The 15552-nt window shown below is 40.5% G+C and overlaps 1 protein-coding gene across 2 annotated transcripts; it reads right to left on the reverse strand.

Moving 5' to 3' along the window:
• Window positions 1–1894: 1894 nt before the first annotated feature.
• LOC103414738 (subtilisin-like protease SBT3.18) lies at window positions 1895–7726 on the reverse strand. Of its 2 annotated transcripts, none has more exons than XM_070818668.1 (10): window positions 7304–7726; window positions 5308–5402; window positions 5078–5175; window positions 4778–4945; window positions 4012–4685; window positions 3744–3811; window positions 3414–3656; window positions 3123–3237; window positions 2776–2989; window positions 1895–2628 (listed from the first exon to the last, which is right to left on the reverse strand). In XM_070818668.1, the coding sequence occupies exons 4-10, from the start codon at window positions 4941–4943 to the stop codon at window positions 2000–2002; spliced, it is 2109 nt and encodes a 702-aa protein (XP_070674769.1). In that variant the 5' UTR covers window positions 4944–4945; window positions 5078–5175; window positions 5308–5402; window positions 7304–7726; the 3' UTR covers window positions 1895–1999. The 2 variants fall into 2 exon arrangements, with proteins under 2 accessions (XP_070674769.1, XP_028955077.2); XM_029099244.2 differs by lacking the exon at window positions 7304–7726 and adding an exon at window positions 5489–5800.
• Between the last annotated feature and the right edge of the window lie 7826 nt (window positions 7727–15552).

Here is a 15552-nt window from a genome sequence, read left to right on the forward strand (position 1 = left end):
TTCTCACTTTCCCATCAGATCCACATTTTCTCGAGAAACAAACACCTCAAGCCCTTCCTTTCTCTCCTCTGCATCCACGGGTACACTTTCATTCCTCCTCTTCTTCTTCTTCTCTTCCATAACCACCACCATTCGATTAAGCTCGGCCCAAGTCCCCAGACCCTCATCCCTTCTCTCCTCTGCACCCAAACTCCCCCTTCATCTCCCTATTCGATTCCACCTACCCTCCCCCTATTCGAATGGAGCCCTTCTGTGTCTCCCTTTTTCGATTTTTGGGTCTCTCCGACCGCAATTTGCCCTAGAAGGGCATAACCCTTTTCGCCTTACGTATTTGCGACTTCAAATTCGGGTTTAATTTTATGTAACTCTCTCTCTCTCTCTCTCTCTACCTACTCTCTCTTGTTTTCTGTGTTGTCTGTTTGAGTAGAATTGCATGAATCAATGAATGTGTGTTGGTTTGTATTATTGTTAATTGTGTGTTTTTATGGATAATTTTTTAGATCTGTTGCAGCTGGGTTTCTTGGGTTTTTTTGAGATCTGTAAAAATTGGGGGAAAATGTTATAAAATTGCGTGAAATTGGTTTTCTATTTCCAATTTGAAAGTGGGGGTGCTGATGACAGAGTGGAAGCGGTGGTGGGAAGGGACATAGACGGAGCCGTACGAGGAGGGAGGCCCATCCTTCATCGCCAAGAGTGAGGGTTTGGAGGAGGAGGCAATGGGTTTTGGATGTGAAGGCGACGGCGTACGATTTCAGAGTGCGACGTCGTTTCGTCCTTCATCTTCATCACCATGACCTGCACCGGAGCAATCGGTTTGACGTCGTTAACCGTGAGGGTCTGGAACTTCCTCAGCTCGCAGTGCAGCCTTCGCCATGGATTCAGGGAAGAGAAGGGATGTAGGGTGCCCAGAAACATTTTTTTTTTTTTTTAATTGAGTGGGTCGGGGTTTGAGGGAGGGAGAGGGTTGGGGGTTAGGGGAGGGAGAGGGTTGAGGGTTGAGGTCGGGGGTTGAGGGAAAGAGAGGGTTGGATTTGCAGTAGAGGCCGAGAAGGGAGGGAGAAGGGAGGACAGTCGGGGTTTTGAGAAAGAACAAATTTTTTTAATAAATACTTTTATTTAATTAATTATTTTAATATTTTAATATTTTTAATGACACGTGGCGCCCAGTCATTGTCCATATAGGTGCCACGTCATTAGTTAACGGTAGACTTAACAGTTTGACTAACGGATGTATGAGACTGTCCCAAAATTAACACTTTAGGTATGACTCTGAGACGAAAAAAACTTGATGTATTAAATGTTGAAAACCACGAAACATGAGGGTAGTAAACAGTTTTTTGCCCTATTTTTAAATTAATAGTGTTAGGTTATACTCATATACCATATTCAATCGCAGGGACTAAACATAACCCCCTCAATAATTTATTAGTTTTAAGTTATACTTTAAATTGATTGCTTAATTTAATTAAACTGTCGTTTGATGTTAAACTGTCGTTTGATGTTTTCAAATCTAGCCGTTGAATTTGAATCAATTATTGCAACTGATGAGTTGATCCCCAAAACAAGGGCTAAGTGGAGGGCTACATTTGGCCAGCCTGATGTCCATTTAGCCAAATACTGTCTAATGGGCTCCATAGAATTATAGCTCAGTCATCAGTTGAGAATAAATTTTTTTGGTAAATCAGGCCTTTTTTTTTTCTTTTAAACCTCTAACCCTCTTTATTGGAGATGACCTAAAGAGCCGGTTTAACAAATGTTTTCTGCATGTTAGGGTCAACCGTCATGTTTGACAAAGTAAATCAAAAAACACAACTTAGGACGTTTTGTTTATTACTTTAATGTCCATAATGATGGAAATGTTACAACTAAATTTATCCCATAGAATTGAAAAATATAAAAACAAAAAACCAATATAGTGAGCTGTTATTGATGAAAAGTCGTCATGCACATCGAGTGCAGAATAACTTTCTAGAGCACTGATAATAGTTCTCAACGACATTTAAAATGAGCTTAAATTACGATTGTAGGAGTGATGCGAATATGCATAAGAGTCACAAGAGTCACAGCATGTGGTGTTGACAGATACAACCAAGGGACTCCTGACCTTGTGGAAGCCATCGGACCACGCTATTTCTCCAAAATCATATCTCCCTTGAGACTTCTTATGCGGTTTGAGCGTCACATAATATGTGTTTTCTAGTTTGAACCATGAAAATATCAAAACTCTAGGCCATATTTGTACCTCTACTCCATCAGGTTCCAAAACAGTACAAAAATAAATCGCATTCTTATTTTTCCCCACGTTACGGACGCTTCTTTTGATAGTCACGGTGTATCGGAGATTGGAAACTGTGATGGAGGGGTAGTTTATGTGGGAATTTGAAATTGGCACTTGAGGACAGCTTGTATCAGTTCCGGGAGAGCAAAGAACAATCTTATTGATTTGATCACTGGTGTAGCCAATGTTGCAGAGGAATAGAATGTAATCGCGTGTTTTCATGTCGTAAACGAGGCCTGGGTCCATCGCTTTGATGGGGTCAATATGGCCAGCACCAATGTCAAAGGGATCGGAGGCTTTCGTTGATCCATCTGCTAGAATGCTGTCAAAGGATTTGTCCCTCGTGTTTGCTGTGACAAATGAACATGAATGATTATCAATAGCTGTTTTTTTACGTGCATACTAATAGAATGTGAGCATCCATATCAAAACCAAGAATTTTTAAGCACTTTATGCAAGACTTTACATCTCCAATTTGAGATACTCTCAACACGTACCTGTTGTAATGAGAGCCGATCTAATGGCTGCAGGAGACCAATTCGGATGGGCAGATTTGATAAGGGCAACGACTCCGCACACATGAGGGCATGACATTGACGTTCCTGACTGAAAATTCCAGCTCACAGAACGTTTATCGTCAAGTGTCAAAGTGGGAGATGTTTGAGGAGGCCATGCTGCCAATATATTGACCCCTGGAGCACTTATGTCTGGCTGTTTGTATTGTAATGCGCCATAGTGGGAATGGGGATCATGTTATGTTACTGTATAATGCATATACGTATAATCGGCTGTATAAAAGTACATCTTATGGTATATATACACGCAGCGTGATGCAGATTGATACCTTGAGAATATCAGGTGCAAGTGAGCTTGGTCCTCTCGAAGAGAAGTATGCAACTCTAGGCGCTGGATACTTACCGATGACAGTTTTACTTGCCTCTATCTGCACAACAGGTTTCCTGTGTAGTATTGTGGTATAGTTCACAATATTAACATATGTCACGAATTTGAAGTGCAGTCAAGTTTGTCGACAACTTTTCCAATAATTAGTTTTTAGTATCGACAATATCAATAATATCGACAACATATTTACATTTCTAAAAAGTGCAGTTGACCGCTCTAGAGAACTACTTACATGGGAGATTGAGCAAGATAGTGCTTGATTTTAGTCCCCTGCTCAAGGTTGACATGGACTGAGGGAATGATGTCGATATCAACCTGCCTCGTCTCAGCTTCCACAAAGATCAAACCCGATGCATTCGCTTTCTTGGCAGCTACTTCTGCCTCATCAATTTCGTATGGTCCTATGCTTGAAAAGCATAGAATTACTCTTCCGACCGCAAACTTTGATTTTATCCAATTCTCTGGCCTGCAAACCCTGCATTTTAATTTAGTAGATTACATATTTAACGAGTGATTAATAGATCAGATGGAAAATTATGAGAGAGAGAGAGAGAGAGGTCACCCATTGACAAAATATGTGGTTGCATCTGCTAATTTTGCCTTAATAGGTGTGGTAATAAAGCTTTCCCCCTGTACAGAAATGGAGCTTTATGGATGACTCAGCTAATTAAAGTGCTGAAATATGTACCAACGAAATGATTAGGGTTGTGACCCACTGTTAATTAAATTAGAGTATCACCACAAAGAAAATAAACTTGGACTTGTTCATCATTGGTTCATAATTAACATGTAATGCCATGTATAATCCATGATTTATATGTATTGATTACCATAACAAAGAGCTTATTGTCTAGGATTATTCGGGTTGGAAACATTCGATCAACAGAGGAAGCAGCTACACAAATTCCCCAAGGAGCAACATTTGAGACCTGTGAGGGATCTGGCCCTTCATTACCTGCAGAGAACACCACACTAACACCTAACTGCATTGCATGAAATGAACCAATTGAAGCTTGAGATATAAACAGCGGCAACAATGGCGGCTTTGATCCAAATGACGCTGATATCATGTGAACTCCATCGTGCAAAGCATCATCGAAAGCTGCAAGAATGTCTGCTTCAGAGCACCTCCCATCATAGTCCTTTCCCCAACATACTTTATACACCGCTAGACGAGCCCTCGGCGCTCCTCCCCTAGCGGTTCCTGGTGCTAAGCCAAAGAAACTTGCGTTGTTTTTCACTATTGAACCCACTGCTGTTGAGGCTGTGTGTGTACCATGACCTAAAAAATCTCTAGCTGATCGATATTCTGGATTCCCACTCTTGTTTAGTGGCCCGTATTCTTCTTCAAAACCTTTGAGGTAGTAGCGAGCACCAATTAGCTTGCGGTTGCATGCTTTTTCTGGCTCAAACATTTCTCCTCTAGCACACCCTCCCTTCCAAGTTGAGGGGATAGGCCTCATCCGTGGCTCTTCTTGGAAACTATCGGATTCAGGCCATATACCTAAACAGATGTTCAAACTATAAAAACTTAGCTTGGTTTTGTCAATGGTAGAAAATGTGCAGCTTTCCCCTAGTAATTAATTTAAAAGAAACCTGTATCGAAGACCCCAACAATGATGTCGTCACCATAGGCTAGTTGCAATGGAGTCCCTTCAGGACTAGTGCTGCTGCTGCTTAAGGTAAGGCCTAAGAAGTCCCAGCTTCTTGTTGTGTGCAACTGCATTGTCTCACTTCGAAACACTGATATCACTTCTTCCATGTCTGCAATTATATATTTAGCATGTTTCTTAAACACTGAAGTTAAGCTTACTGATTTAAGGTGCACCATTCAACTCTTTAACAAAGCAGCATTAAAAGCAGAGAAAAGAAAAGGGTAATAATTATCTAGCTTACGGGCCAAGGCGGTTGCTTGAGAAGAATTGAGCTTAGCTGAAAACCCCGAGAAACTGTGCTTGTAGCTATAAAGCAAGGATTTCTTAACATCTTCTTCACTGAATATAATGAGTACAAAGAGAGAAATAAGATCACCAAGTTAAGTGATGTAGTGGTTGAGAAATAGAGCCAGAAGGAAATGAGTTTGAAGCGCTAAATATATGGGCAGGCCTAAGAATTAGAACAAAAACCTTGCAAAAACTTTGGAAAGGAGTTGAAGATGATGGTTTGAGGTGAGGTGAGGAACATGAACGTTGTAGTTGTGCCCCAAATAGACTATATAAACCTGCACAAACCAAATCGGTGAGTAAAAAGGATAATAATTAGAAAGGAGGCACGAAAAGGCGAACTGCTTTAGGGTAGAAAAGTTACATGAGGTGTGGAAGTTGAGTGAGTAAAATAAAGTGAAAGTGAAAGAAAAAGGCCCCAAAAACACTGAAAATTATTAGTAGCCATTGTCTCCTACAGAAGAATCACATGGCTGGTTGGAGCTTAAATAGAGTTCTAGTAATCTGCAAGAAGATGGCCTTCCAAACAATGCATATCGTGCGTGCAGTTGAAGGCTTTCAAAAGCTGCAAGAAACATTCGCTCATCATTGATGATATTTTCTCTTCCAAGCTACAAACTCTATCCCCCTCTCTCCTTGGCCCTCGATGTTTTCGCACATGCATCTATACGGAGTACTGTACCTATTGTACCTCCATCATAGTTATACCATCAATGCTGCTAAGAAAAATGCATGTGCCCTTCATGATAATAGCTATAAATCTTTTTCCATGCAGTCCCCTTTTCCTTGTAAACAAATTAGTAGAAGTATGATAACTGCATCACTTTAATTTCAACAGTTCTCGAGAAAGAAAGCACATCACCTCTAGAATCTTATCAAGTGCCCTAGATAACTACTACTACATATTAGGTTTTTGTTTTTTTTCCTTCAACTTGCTGAAAAATGAAACCTGATTAAAAATCTGTGACAGGAAATAAAATCTAGAGTTATAGTCCTGTTTCAATGGATTTATACCCTGATAAGAAAAATAATTTGACATATATAAACATTGATGCCTTATACTTTTTTGTTACTTGTTTTTGAAGGTTGCAACCCTGGTTTTTCGGGTTCTTGTCCTTCTAAGCTACTGTGGTTGCACCTGTAGGTTACTAATTTATCCTGCTTTCTAGCTTAAAAAGGTCCATAGACTGTGTGAGTATGGATCGATTACACCTCACAAACTTGCATAAACACATACTTTTTAGTGTTGCCCCAAGCTATGCTTATCTTTAAGCAGAATGATTAGCAGTTTTGTTGTTCATTTTCCATTTTTCTAACTGAAATCTGTCTGGAGAAGCATAGTATTCAGAACATCGATGATTCCCTATGATATACACCTATATTGAGAGGATCAGTTAGCTTGATAGAGCACGCATGCTCTGCACAGTGATCTGGTATTATTCAATGAAGATATACTAATTAATTTTACCAGAAGAAGCAAAGTTATGGTTAATCAAAATCAATGCCATTGGCAAAATTTTTCCTCATTCGTACAGTGCATGAATTGATTCTAGTTCTCTCTTGCGTGATCGAAGGTTTTTAATCAAGAAACTAAGACTTTCGGAACACGATTTAACCTTTCAAGTTCACATCATTATTAAGTCTTCTGCCATGCTAAGAACTTGCTTTATTGATGGTGCATCCTCATCCACAGTAATCTATTATTGCAGCTTCATATGGCATCATAAATTCATAATATGAGGGATAGAAAGCATACATCTAGTTTGCTTTGATAAGCAGGAACTTCAAGTGCCGTACAAACTTCTTCCATTCTTTCATTTGACATTAAAAAGTTTCTTAACTCTATTTGTATACCATTCAAGTTTAATACAATGTTCGGTGTGAGGAAGTTAAACGTTGCTGCAGAATTAGCATATCACATTTTCATATCTAAGACAGAAATAAGTACATATGCAATAGCTGTCAGCTGGGCAGAGAACTTAGCATTGGATGAGTTTCGATGGTCACTAAATCTCCTCTCGATATTAAACTTTATATGTTCGAAAGGAAAAGTAGAAAAAAAGAAAAAGAAACAATTTGCAACATTAAAACTTCATCTCCTAATCCCCTAAAGAAGACAGACAATCTCAAGATTGGAAAAGCTTATATATAAACATATTGGTAGATAGCACACATATACCTTTCAATAAAGTTTTGCTCCATTAATTGTTTTGATATTGGATTTAAAGTCCTTTTTCATGGCTGATTTTCCGAAAACAAAAATGAAAAGACTTGATGCTTGACTGGACAGATCTTCTTCAAGAGCTTATTTTCTCCGTAGCTAAAAACGGATGGATTCCTTGGAGGATTTTAGGGTGCAGTGGATCATGGAGATGAGCTGCGACGAAAGAAAACTAATTATCCAGTGAATTACGATCAACACATAAATTTCCACTCCTTATGCTTTCGAAAGATAAGAGAGTGCTACCACCCGTAAGTTTCTCAGCCACACAAAGGCTAAGATTTTCGAACTAAATCAAGGGTAATCTTTGCTTTTCGTCTTTAGGTTGGCTGCTGACTATGTCTGAAGATTCGAAATTTAGTCTGATACATCCTTTAAATCATGGCTGAATTAAGCTTGTAACGACACATCCTAAAAAATTATGATTTTTATAATTTTAATACGTGAAATTACGAAAATGCGCTTCGAGGCAAATATGTTGACTTATGTTGACCAGCTTGTCGTGTCATGTAAGGTTCGTTTTCTTGGCGTATTCTCGTAGTATTCGTTGCTATGGACGCGTGGGCGCAAACGGAACGTAATTTGGAGTTATAACGAATGAGTTATTAATGAATGAAGTCGAGGGTAAAATTGTAAATTTATTATTTTCTAGAATGCTCCAGATTTTTGGAGCAAAATCTGGAAGGCCACGTGTGTGGCCCAGATTAAAGGGAAGAAAAGGTGGGCAGTGGAGATGAAAGATAAAGAAGGGGCGGGACGCCCAATAAAAAAGAAGAGAAAATGAACCTTACGTGACACGACAAGCTGGTAACATAAGTCAACATATTTGCCTCAAAGCGCATTTTCGTAATTTCACGTATTAAAATTATAAAAATCATAATTTTTTAGGACGTGTCGGTACAAGCTTAATTCAGCCATGATTTAAAGGATGTATCAGACTAAATTTCGAATCTTCAGACATAGTCAGCAGCCAACCTAAAGACGAAAAGCAAAGATTACCCTTGATTTAGTTCGAAAATCTTAGCCTTTGTGTGGCTGAGAAACTTACGGGTGGATTCCTTGGAAATTAGGGGAAAGGAAGGAGAGGTGAAGCACGGGATCACCAACCCGTTTTCTTTTTCCCGACCCGACCCGATTCCGCCGTCTTCTCTGGTGGTTTCCATCTGTTTTTTCCATCAAATCGCCGCCATCCACCACCTGGAAAACCTTCCATGACCTCCTATCTTCCATTTACAATCAAATTTCACTAGGTTTAGCATTGAATTCGTGAATAACGGAACCTATGGGTTCCGAAGGTGCCACGGCAGAAAATCGACGATTGTGAAGCTAACTCAACCAATTACCACCACCAATAGGCTACCCTCTACCCCAAAAACAAAGCTCATGCATTGGTTGAGGATTCGGAGCGAGTATGGAAGACGAATCAAAGCACACCCAAATCTAGGGTTCTAACGGGTTTTAGTGAAATTGGGGCTTTTCCCGGCCAAATTGGCCTTGGCTGCAGGTATGGAAGTTATTCCTCTTGTCGAGATCTTAATTCCTGTAAAATTTGGGAATTTTTTGAGTTGTTGGATTTTCTGGAGAGTCGGGACGGCCAACTGCCACATGCGACGGCGCTTGAAGGAAAACCCAAGGTTCCTTAACGTGCCGAATCCAAATCCACCATCCGTTTTCCAAAATTATAACGTTTTAGTAGAGTTTTGCTAAAATGTCCCTAATTGTGTTTAGGCGCGTTGGCGGGAAGTGATGTTATTCTTGATAGTTCGAGCGGCTTTCAGGCAATGGAAAACTAGTGAGTGGACCCCTTCTTAACTATATATTTTTATAAACTATTAACCTAACATGCATTTCATATTACATGCATTGAATATGCTTTATATTATGTTTTCCAAATTTTTATAATTATGATTTATTGAAATTACGTCTTACTAAAGAGTATGAATTGAAAGATATTATTTCTGAAACTCAACTCAATGAATTGAGTGAGCCAATTATTATTGACATATATAGCATTACAAAGGAGACGTGTAGTAGAATGTAGAAATTACAATTACAAGCAGTATCGGAAACAAACTACTAAACAAACTAGAACTAGGCTGCTGCTCAAGTATCTGAATAGGAGTAGGAATGTACATCCTAAGCGGAGAAGGATAGAACATCCTTGTTCTTGTGGGAGACTGGTTTATCACTCCCCCGCAAACTGACAGGAAGGCCACGAACTGGTAGTTTGGACAACATAAAAGTGAAGGGGGCAGCAGAGAGACTTTTGGTAAGAAGATCAGTCAGCTGGTCAATAGAGGAGACATAGCCAACAGTGAGTTCATTGCGAGTGACCTTTTCTCGAACATAATGATAGTCCACTTCCACATGGCGCATGCGTTGTTGATAGACGGGATTAGAGGCTACAGAAATGGCACTGATGTTGTCGCACCAGATGCGGGGAGAAGCAAGCGGGAGATGAAGTTCTCGAAATAAGGTGTGATACCAAGAGAGCGCCGCAGCAGTGTACGCAAGCTGGCGGTATTCAGCTTCGGTGCTGGAGCGAGAGACACCTCGTTGTTTCTTGGAGCTCCAGGAGATAGGGTTGTCACCAAGGAAAATACAGTAGCCACCAGTAGAACGACAGTCGTCATGATCTCCAACATAGTCCGCATCAGCATAGGCAGTGAGCTGAAGGGAACTCGGTTTGTAAACAATGCCATGATTCGAAGTTGCTTTAAGGTAACGGAGGATGCGTTTAACAGCAACCCAATGGACTGTGGTTGGCCGATGCATGAACTGGTAAACCTGATTTACGGCAAAGGCGATATCAGGACGAGTGAAAAGAAGATATTGCAAGGCCCTTACAACACTTCGAAATTCTGTAAGGTTAGATAATGGTTCGCCATCTGATAAGCTTAGGCGTCGGCCACTAATAGCTGGGGCCGAAATAGGCTTGCAGTCCAGCATATTAGTACATTTAAGAAGATCAGTGATATATTTTGCTTGAGTAAGATGAAGACCGGCAGTCATACGATGAACTTCCATGCCTAAGAAGTAATGAAGGGGACCAAGATCCTTCATGGAAAAAAGAACGCCCAGCTGTTAAATTAAGCGAGCAATATGATCCGTGCTATTTCCAGTAATAAGGATGTCATCCACGTATATTAACAAGTAAATGACCATGGAGCCATCAAAGAAAGTAAACAATGAAGAATCGGCATGAGAAGAAACAAACCCCAAATGTTCCAAGTGTTGGGAAAAGCATTGGAACTATGCACGAGGAGCTTGTTTAAGGCCATATAGAGACCGTTGTAACTTGCACACATGAGTGGGACGTTGAGAATCAACAAATCCTGGCGGTTGGAACATATAGACATCTTCATTTGGAGAACCATGAAGGAAAGCATTTTGTACATCGAGTTGTTGAAGTGGCCAATTGTAGTGAATAACAATGGAGAGAATCAGCCGAATGGTGGCATGATTGACGACGGGGCTAAACGTCTCACCATAGTTTAAACCATCTTGTTGATGAAACCCATTGGCTACTAACCGTGCTTTGTAACGCTCTATGGAACCATCAGAGCGCCGCTTGATTTTATAGACCCATTTGTTGGGGAGAACGTTCATAGTGTGGTGGAATGGGACCAAGGTCCAAGTACCATTGTGTTATAATACAGTAAACTCGTCAGCCATCGTTTTGCGCCATTCAATGTGTTTATTTGCCTGACTAAAATAGGTAGGCTCAACCAAATCATCAGAAAAAGTAGTAACAAAAACATATTTGGGATTAGGTTTTCGAACACCAACTTTGCTGCGAGTAACCATGGAGTGAAACAGATAACTGACATCGGGAGTAGAGGAAACGGATGCAACAGGTGGTAGGTTTGTTCCAGGGGCTGACAGAGGTGTAGGAGATATGGGGAATGTAGTTTGGAGGGAAGAACTAGGGGGAGAATAGTAGGGGTTGTAGGGGATAAAGGAGAGGCAGATGTGTACGGCGGGAAACGGGTAAGGCAAGAGGGCCTACGAGTATAAACTTGAAATGGGCGCTGGATAGGGGGCGGGTGATGGTAGGGTTGAGGGATTGGAAGAAGAAGGCTGCAAGATGGAGGGCGTGGGGGCAACAGGAGATGGTGATGGTCCGAAGATGAGTACTGGATCCGTAGACGAGGAAAGCGATGAAGGCGATGGAACAATGGTCTCTCTATATGGAAAGGTGTGCTTATCAAACATGACATGGCGAGACAGAAAGACACGACCTGTAGAGGGATCTAAGCAGCGATAACCAAGATGGTTTAAAGAGTAACCCAAGAAAACACAGCGTTTGGAACGAAATTGCAGTTGTTAGTATTATATGGACGTAAATAAGGAAAACAGGCACACCCAAAAACTTTCAAAAAATTATATTAAGGAGGTTTGTGAAACAGTTTTTCAAACGGGGAGATATTGTGTAAAAGGCGAGTGGGCAAACAGTTAATAATGTAATTGGAAGTATGAAAGGATTCGGTCCAATAAGGAGTAGACAGATCGGATTGATCTAAGAGAGTAAGGCCAATTTCAACGATATGGCGATGTTTACGTTCCGCCACACCATTTTGTTCAGGATGATAAGGGCAGGTAAGACGATGTAAGATGCCATGGTGATTTAAGAATGTTCGAAAATTATGATTAACAAATTCACCTCCACCATCCATTTGGAAAGCTTTAATCTTAACACTGAACATATTTTCAACGAGGTTTTTAAACGTGACGAAAGTATAGAAAACATCAGACTTTAATCGGAGTGGATACAACCAAGTATAACGAGAATAATCGTCCACAAAAATCACATAATACTTATAACCAGAAACGGATAGAGAGGGAGACATCCAAACATCACAGTGTATTAATTCTAAAGGTGAAGAAGCCATGGAGGAAGATAAAGAAAATGGCAATTTATGACTTTTACCTAAAAGACAAAATTGACAAAACTTACTAGAAATTGAGCTTTTAATTGGCAATTTATTTGCAGACACTAAATGTTGTAAAATGGAAAACGAAACATGACCTAACCTAGAATGCCACAAGGCATCCGAGACACGTTCACCAACACAAGCAAAAACACCAGAAGTTTGATGAGAGAATTGGGAAGAATAGAGACCATTGTTACTCGGGCCTTGTAAAAGGATCTTCCTCGTTCGCGAATGCTGCACATGATAAAAACGAGGATGGATAGTAAAGAAACAGTCATTATCAGCAGCAAAACTATTTAAAGAGATGATATTAGTGGAAGCATGAGGGCAGTAGAGAGTATTTAGTAATTGAAAAGAAGCTAGTTTAGTGTGAAGAAACAAATCACCAATTTTGGAGATGTGCAAACCTGAACCACCATGAACACCACGAATCTGATCAGTTCCATGATACTCACGAGGATTAGAAAACTGACCCACATAATTGGTTATGTGGGAATTGGCGCCAGAGTTAAAGAGCCATGGTTGAGCAGGCAAGGCAGGAGAAACAGTAGGTACAACACGGGACTGAGGTGCAGCAGCATAAGCCTGAAGACGAGACGAAGGAACTCTGCCTTCATATGACATGTTGAGACGATTGTAGCAATCAATAGCAGAGTGACCATAACGCTGACAAATCTGGCACTGAATATGGCCAGACGGGGAGAATGCAGGTGCAGGAGAAAATCCACCTGAAGCAGGAGCAGAGCCGAGGATGCCATTGGAGAAAGCATGTTGTCCACGGGAGGAGACTGCTGGTGAAGAAGAATGGGAAAAATCACCATTAGAGTTGCGGGAGGAACCATAACCACGAGTGTAGCCGCTACCACGACCACCCCGAAACGAGCCGCCACGGCCGTGAGAGGTACCACGGCCACCACACACAGCAGCAAACGCAGAAGTACTAACGTCAGAAAGAAGAGAGAAAGTAGTGTGACGGTGTTCTACGCTAATGAGTAAAGATTCCAAGGCAGTGTAAATGATGGGAGTATCACGGGCTTGTGCAGAAGCAACGGTGGTCTCAAACTGAGGACCAACCTTACTTATAATAATGGCAACCAAGTCTGACTCAGAAACTGGGGCTCCAGAGAAGGCAAGGTTGTCGGTAAGAACATTCACCTTGTCAAGATAGTCGACAATAGAGAGATCGCCACGGGAGGTATTCATCAATTCTGTCCACATTTGAATAATACGGTTCTGAAAGGTAGAGGCATAGCGTTTCTGAAGAGACGACCAAGCAGAGGCCGAATCGGTTTTGTTGACAATAGTAGCAAGGACCTTGGGAGTAAGAGAACTAGTAATCCAGGAGAGGATCATCTGATCAATTTGGATCTAGTCAAGATACGACGGATTGACGTTGTCAGTAAGGGTACCTTTGTCATCAGGAAGAAAAGCAGAAGGGCATTTATGTTCACCAGTAACAAAGGAGAGAAGATTGCGACTGCGCAGCAAGGGAAGAAACTGAGCATGCCACAGAGGATAGTTGTTGCGATCGAGCTTTATGGTAAGAAAATTCGTAACAGAGGGAGCAGCAGCAGCAAAGGTAGAAGAAGAAGACGCCATACTGGGAAGAAAACCGAGAGAAAAGAAAGAAAAAAATTAAACGATAAACCGTTGTCGTAAGACGCTGGCTCTCGATACCATGAAAGATATTATTTCTGAAACTCAACTCAATGAATTGAGTGAGCCAATTATTATTGACATATATAGCATTACAAAGGAGATGTGTAGTAGAATGCAGAAATTACAATTACAAGCAGTATCGGAAACAAACTACTAAACAAACTAAAACTAGGTTGCTGCTCAAGTATCTGAATAGGAGTAGGAATGTACATCCTGAGCGGAGAAGGATAGAACATCCTTGTTCTTGTGGGAGACTGGTTTATCATGAATTATTGGATTTGCATATATTAATTTATGTGGCTTTCGTATATAATTTATATTATGGATTTACAAATATGGTGGATTTCCGGATATGGATTTATTATGGTTATGAAGATGGTTCGAGCTTTGATACGAGTTTTGAGTTATGTTTTCGATACTTACCTAGTTGGTTATCATACGGCACATACGCACACCACAGTTAATATGTCTATGGCCATAGGACACAGATAATGCAAGAGTGAGATATGATATATTATATACCCCCTAGCTTCACTAGCCACGACTAGTGTCAATGTGGATATTATGCTATTTGATTTAGCTTCACCTGCGGGTGATGGACAGGTTATTCAGCTTCACCTTCCGGTGATGGACAAGTTATACAACTTCACCATCGAGTGATGGACAAGTACTGCCTTCAAGCCACTATGATACCCCTAGTTGAGTACAACACGGATATGATTTACGATGTTTCACAAATGTTTTACACTGCATGCTAGGGTTTTTCATAAAACCTATATGTAGTATTAAATATGTGTTTCCAAAACAGGTGGGTTAGTATGTTCACAAAGAAAATGGTTTTCCTATTACTAGTATTATTATTATAAATTTTGGTCCACTCACATTTTCTGGTTTTGCGCCCCCTCAGGGGTTAGGATCGAGGCACATGATCTTGGCGTCAGGACTCTACAACATAGATATTCTCGAGTCTTCTCAGTATAGGTATCATTTATTTGTTTGTACCTTTTCATAATAATTCCTTCCATATTATTCTTAGTAGTTGTATTCTCTGAACACGATTCTGCATTGGTTTATATCTTTCTAATTAAATATTTTATCATTATGCATGTTTTTAATGGCTTTGTCACCCTCGGGTGTCGGCCAGCACGTGTCTACCCTGGTATTTGGGATATTGGGTTTGGGGCGTGTCGAAGATGCCGGACGGACACCCTCCCTCACCCTCTTGTAAGTGTGTCATAAGGAAGTTTGTCTTATCATTGAACTCGTCCGGACATCAAAATCGGATTACATATTCATGTATATGTGATTTGAAAATACTCCTATTCCTATCCATTTCTTTTTGGCTGAGTGATTTTCAAGTCATGGGATTGAAAGTCAAATTACAAAGGAAAAGATCACAAAAGGAGAGGAATTAACCAACTCCCGTTGGAACGTATCATTTGTAAAATTTCTCTTACATGCCTTTGTCCCTTAATTCTAACATTTTGTGACCATTCTCTTTATAATTTGGAAATCCCTTGTCCAGACATATTCATGTAGTGTTTTGCAGAGATGGGAAGGAATGTGACCAAAGTTGTAATCAGAGAATTCCAACTGGGCAGCTGCAGGAAGCAA

The sequence above is a fragment of the Malus domestica genome, chromosome 03, assembly GCF_042453785.1.
Source record: "Malus domestica chromosome 03, GDT2T_hap1".
In the NCBI taxonomy this organism is placed as follows: domain Eukaryota; kingdom Viridiplantae; phylum Streptophyta; class Magnoliopsida; order Rosales; family Rosaceae; genus Malus; species Malus domestica.

What these genes read in the sequence shown, in the direction of transcription:
- LOC103414738 (XM_029099244.2), bottom strand. Translation starts at nt 5,572, where the DNA reads ATGGCTACTAATAATTTTCAGTGTTTTTGGGGCCTTTTTCTTTCACTT. An exon ending in ACAATAAGCTCTTTGTTATG is followed by an intron (nt 3,812 to 4,011) that starts GTAATCAATACA and finishes ATTTCTGTACAG; the next exon opens with GGGGAAAGCTTTATTACCAC. An exon ending in ATCGGCTCTCATTACAACAG is followed by an intron (nt 2,629 to 2,775) that starts GTACGTGTTGAG and finishes CATTTGTCACAG; the next exon opens with CAAACACGAGGGACAAATCC.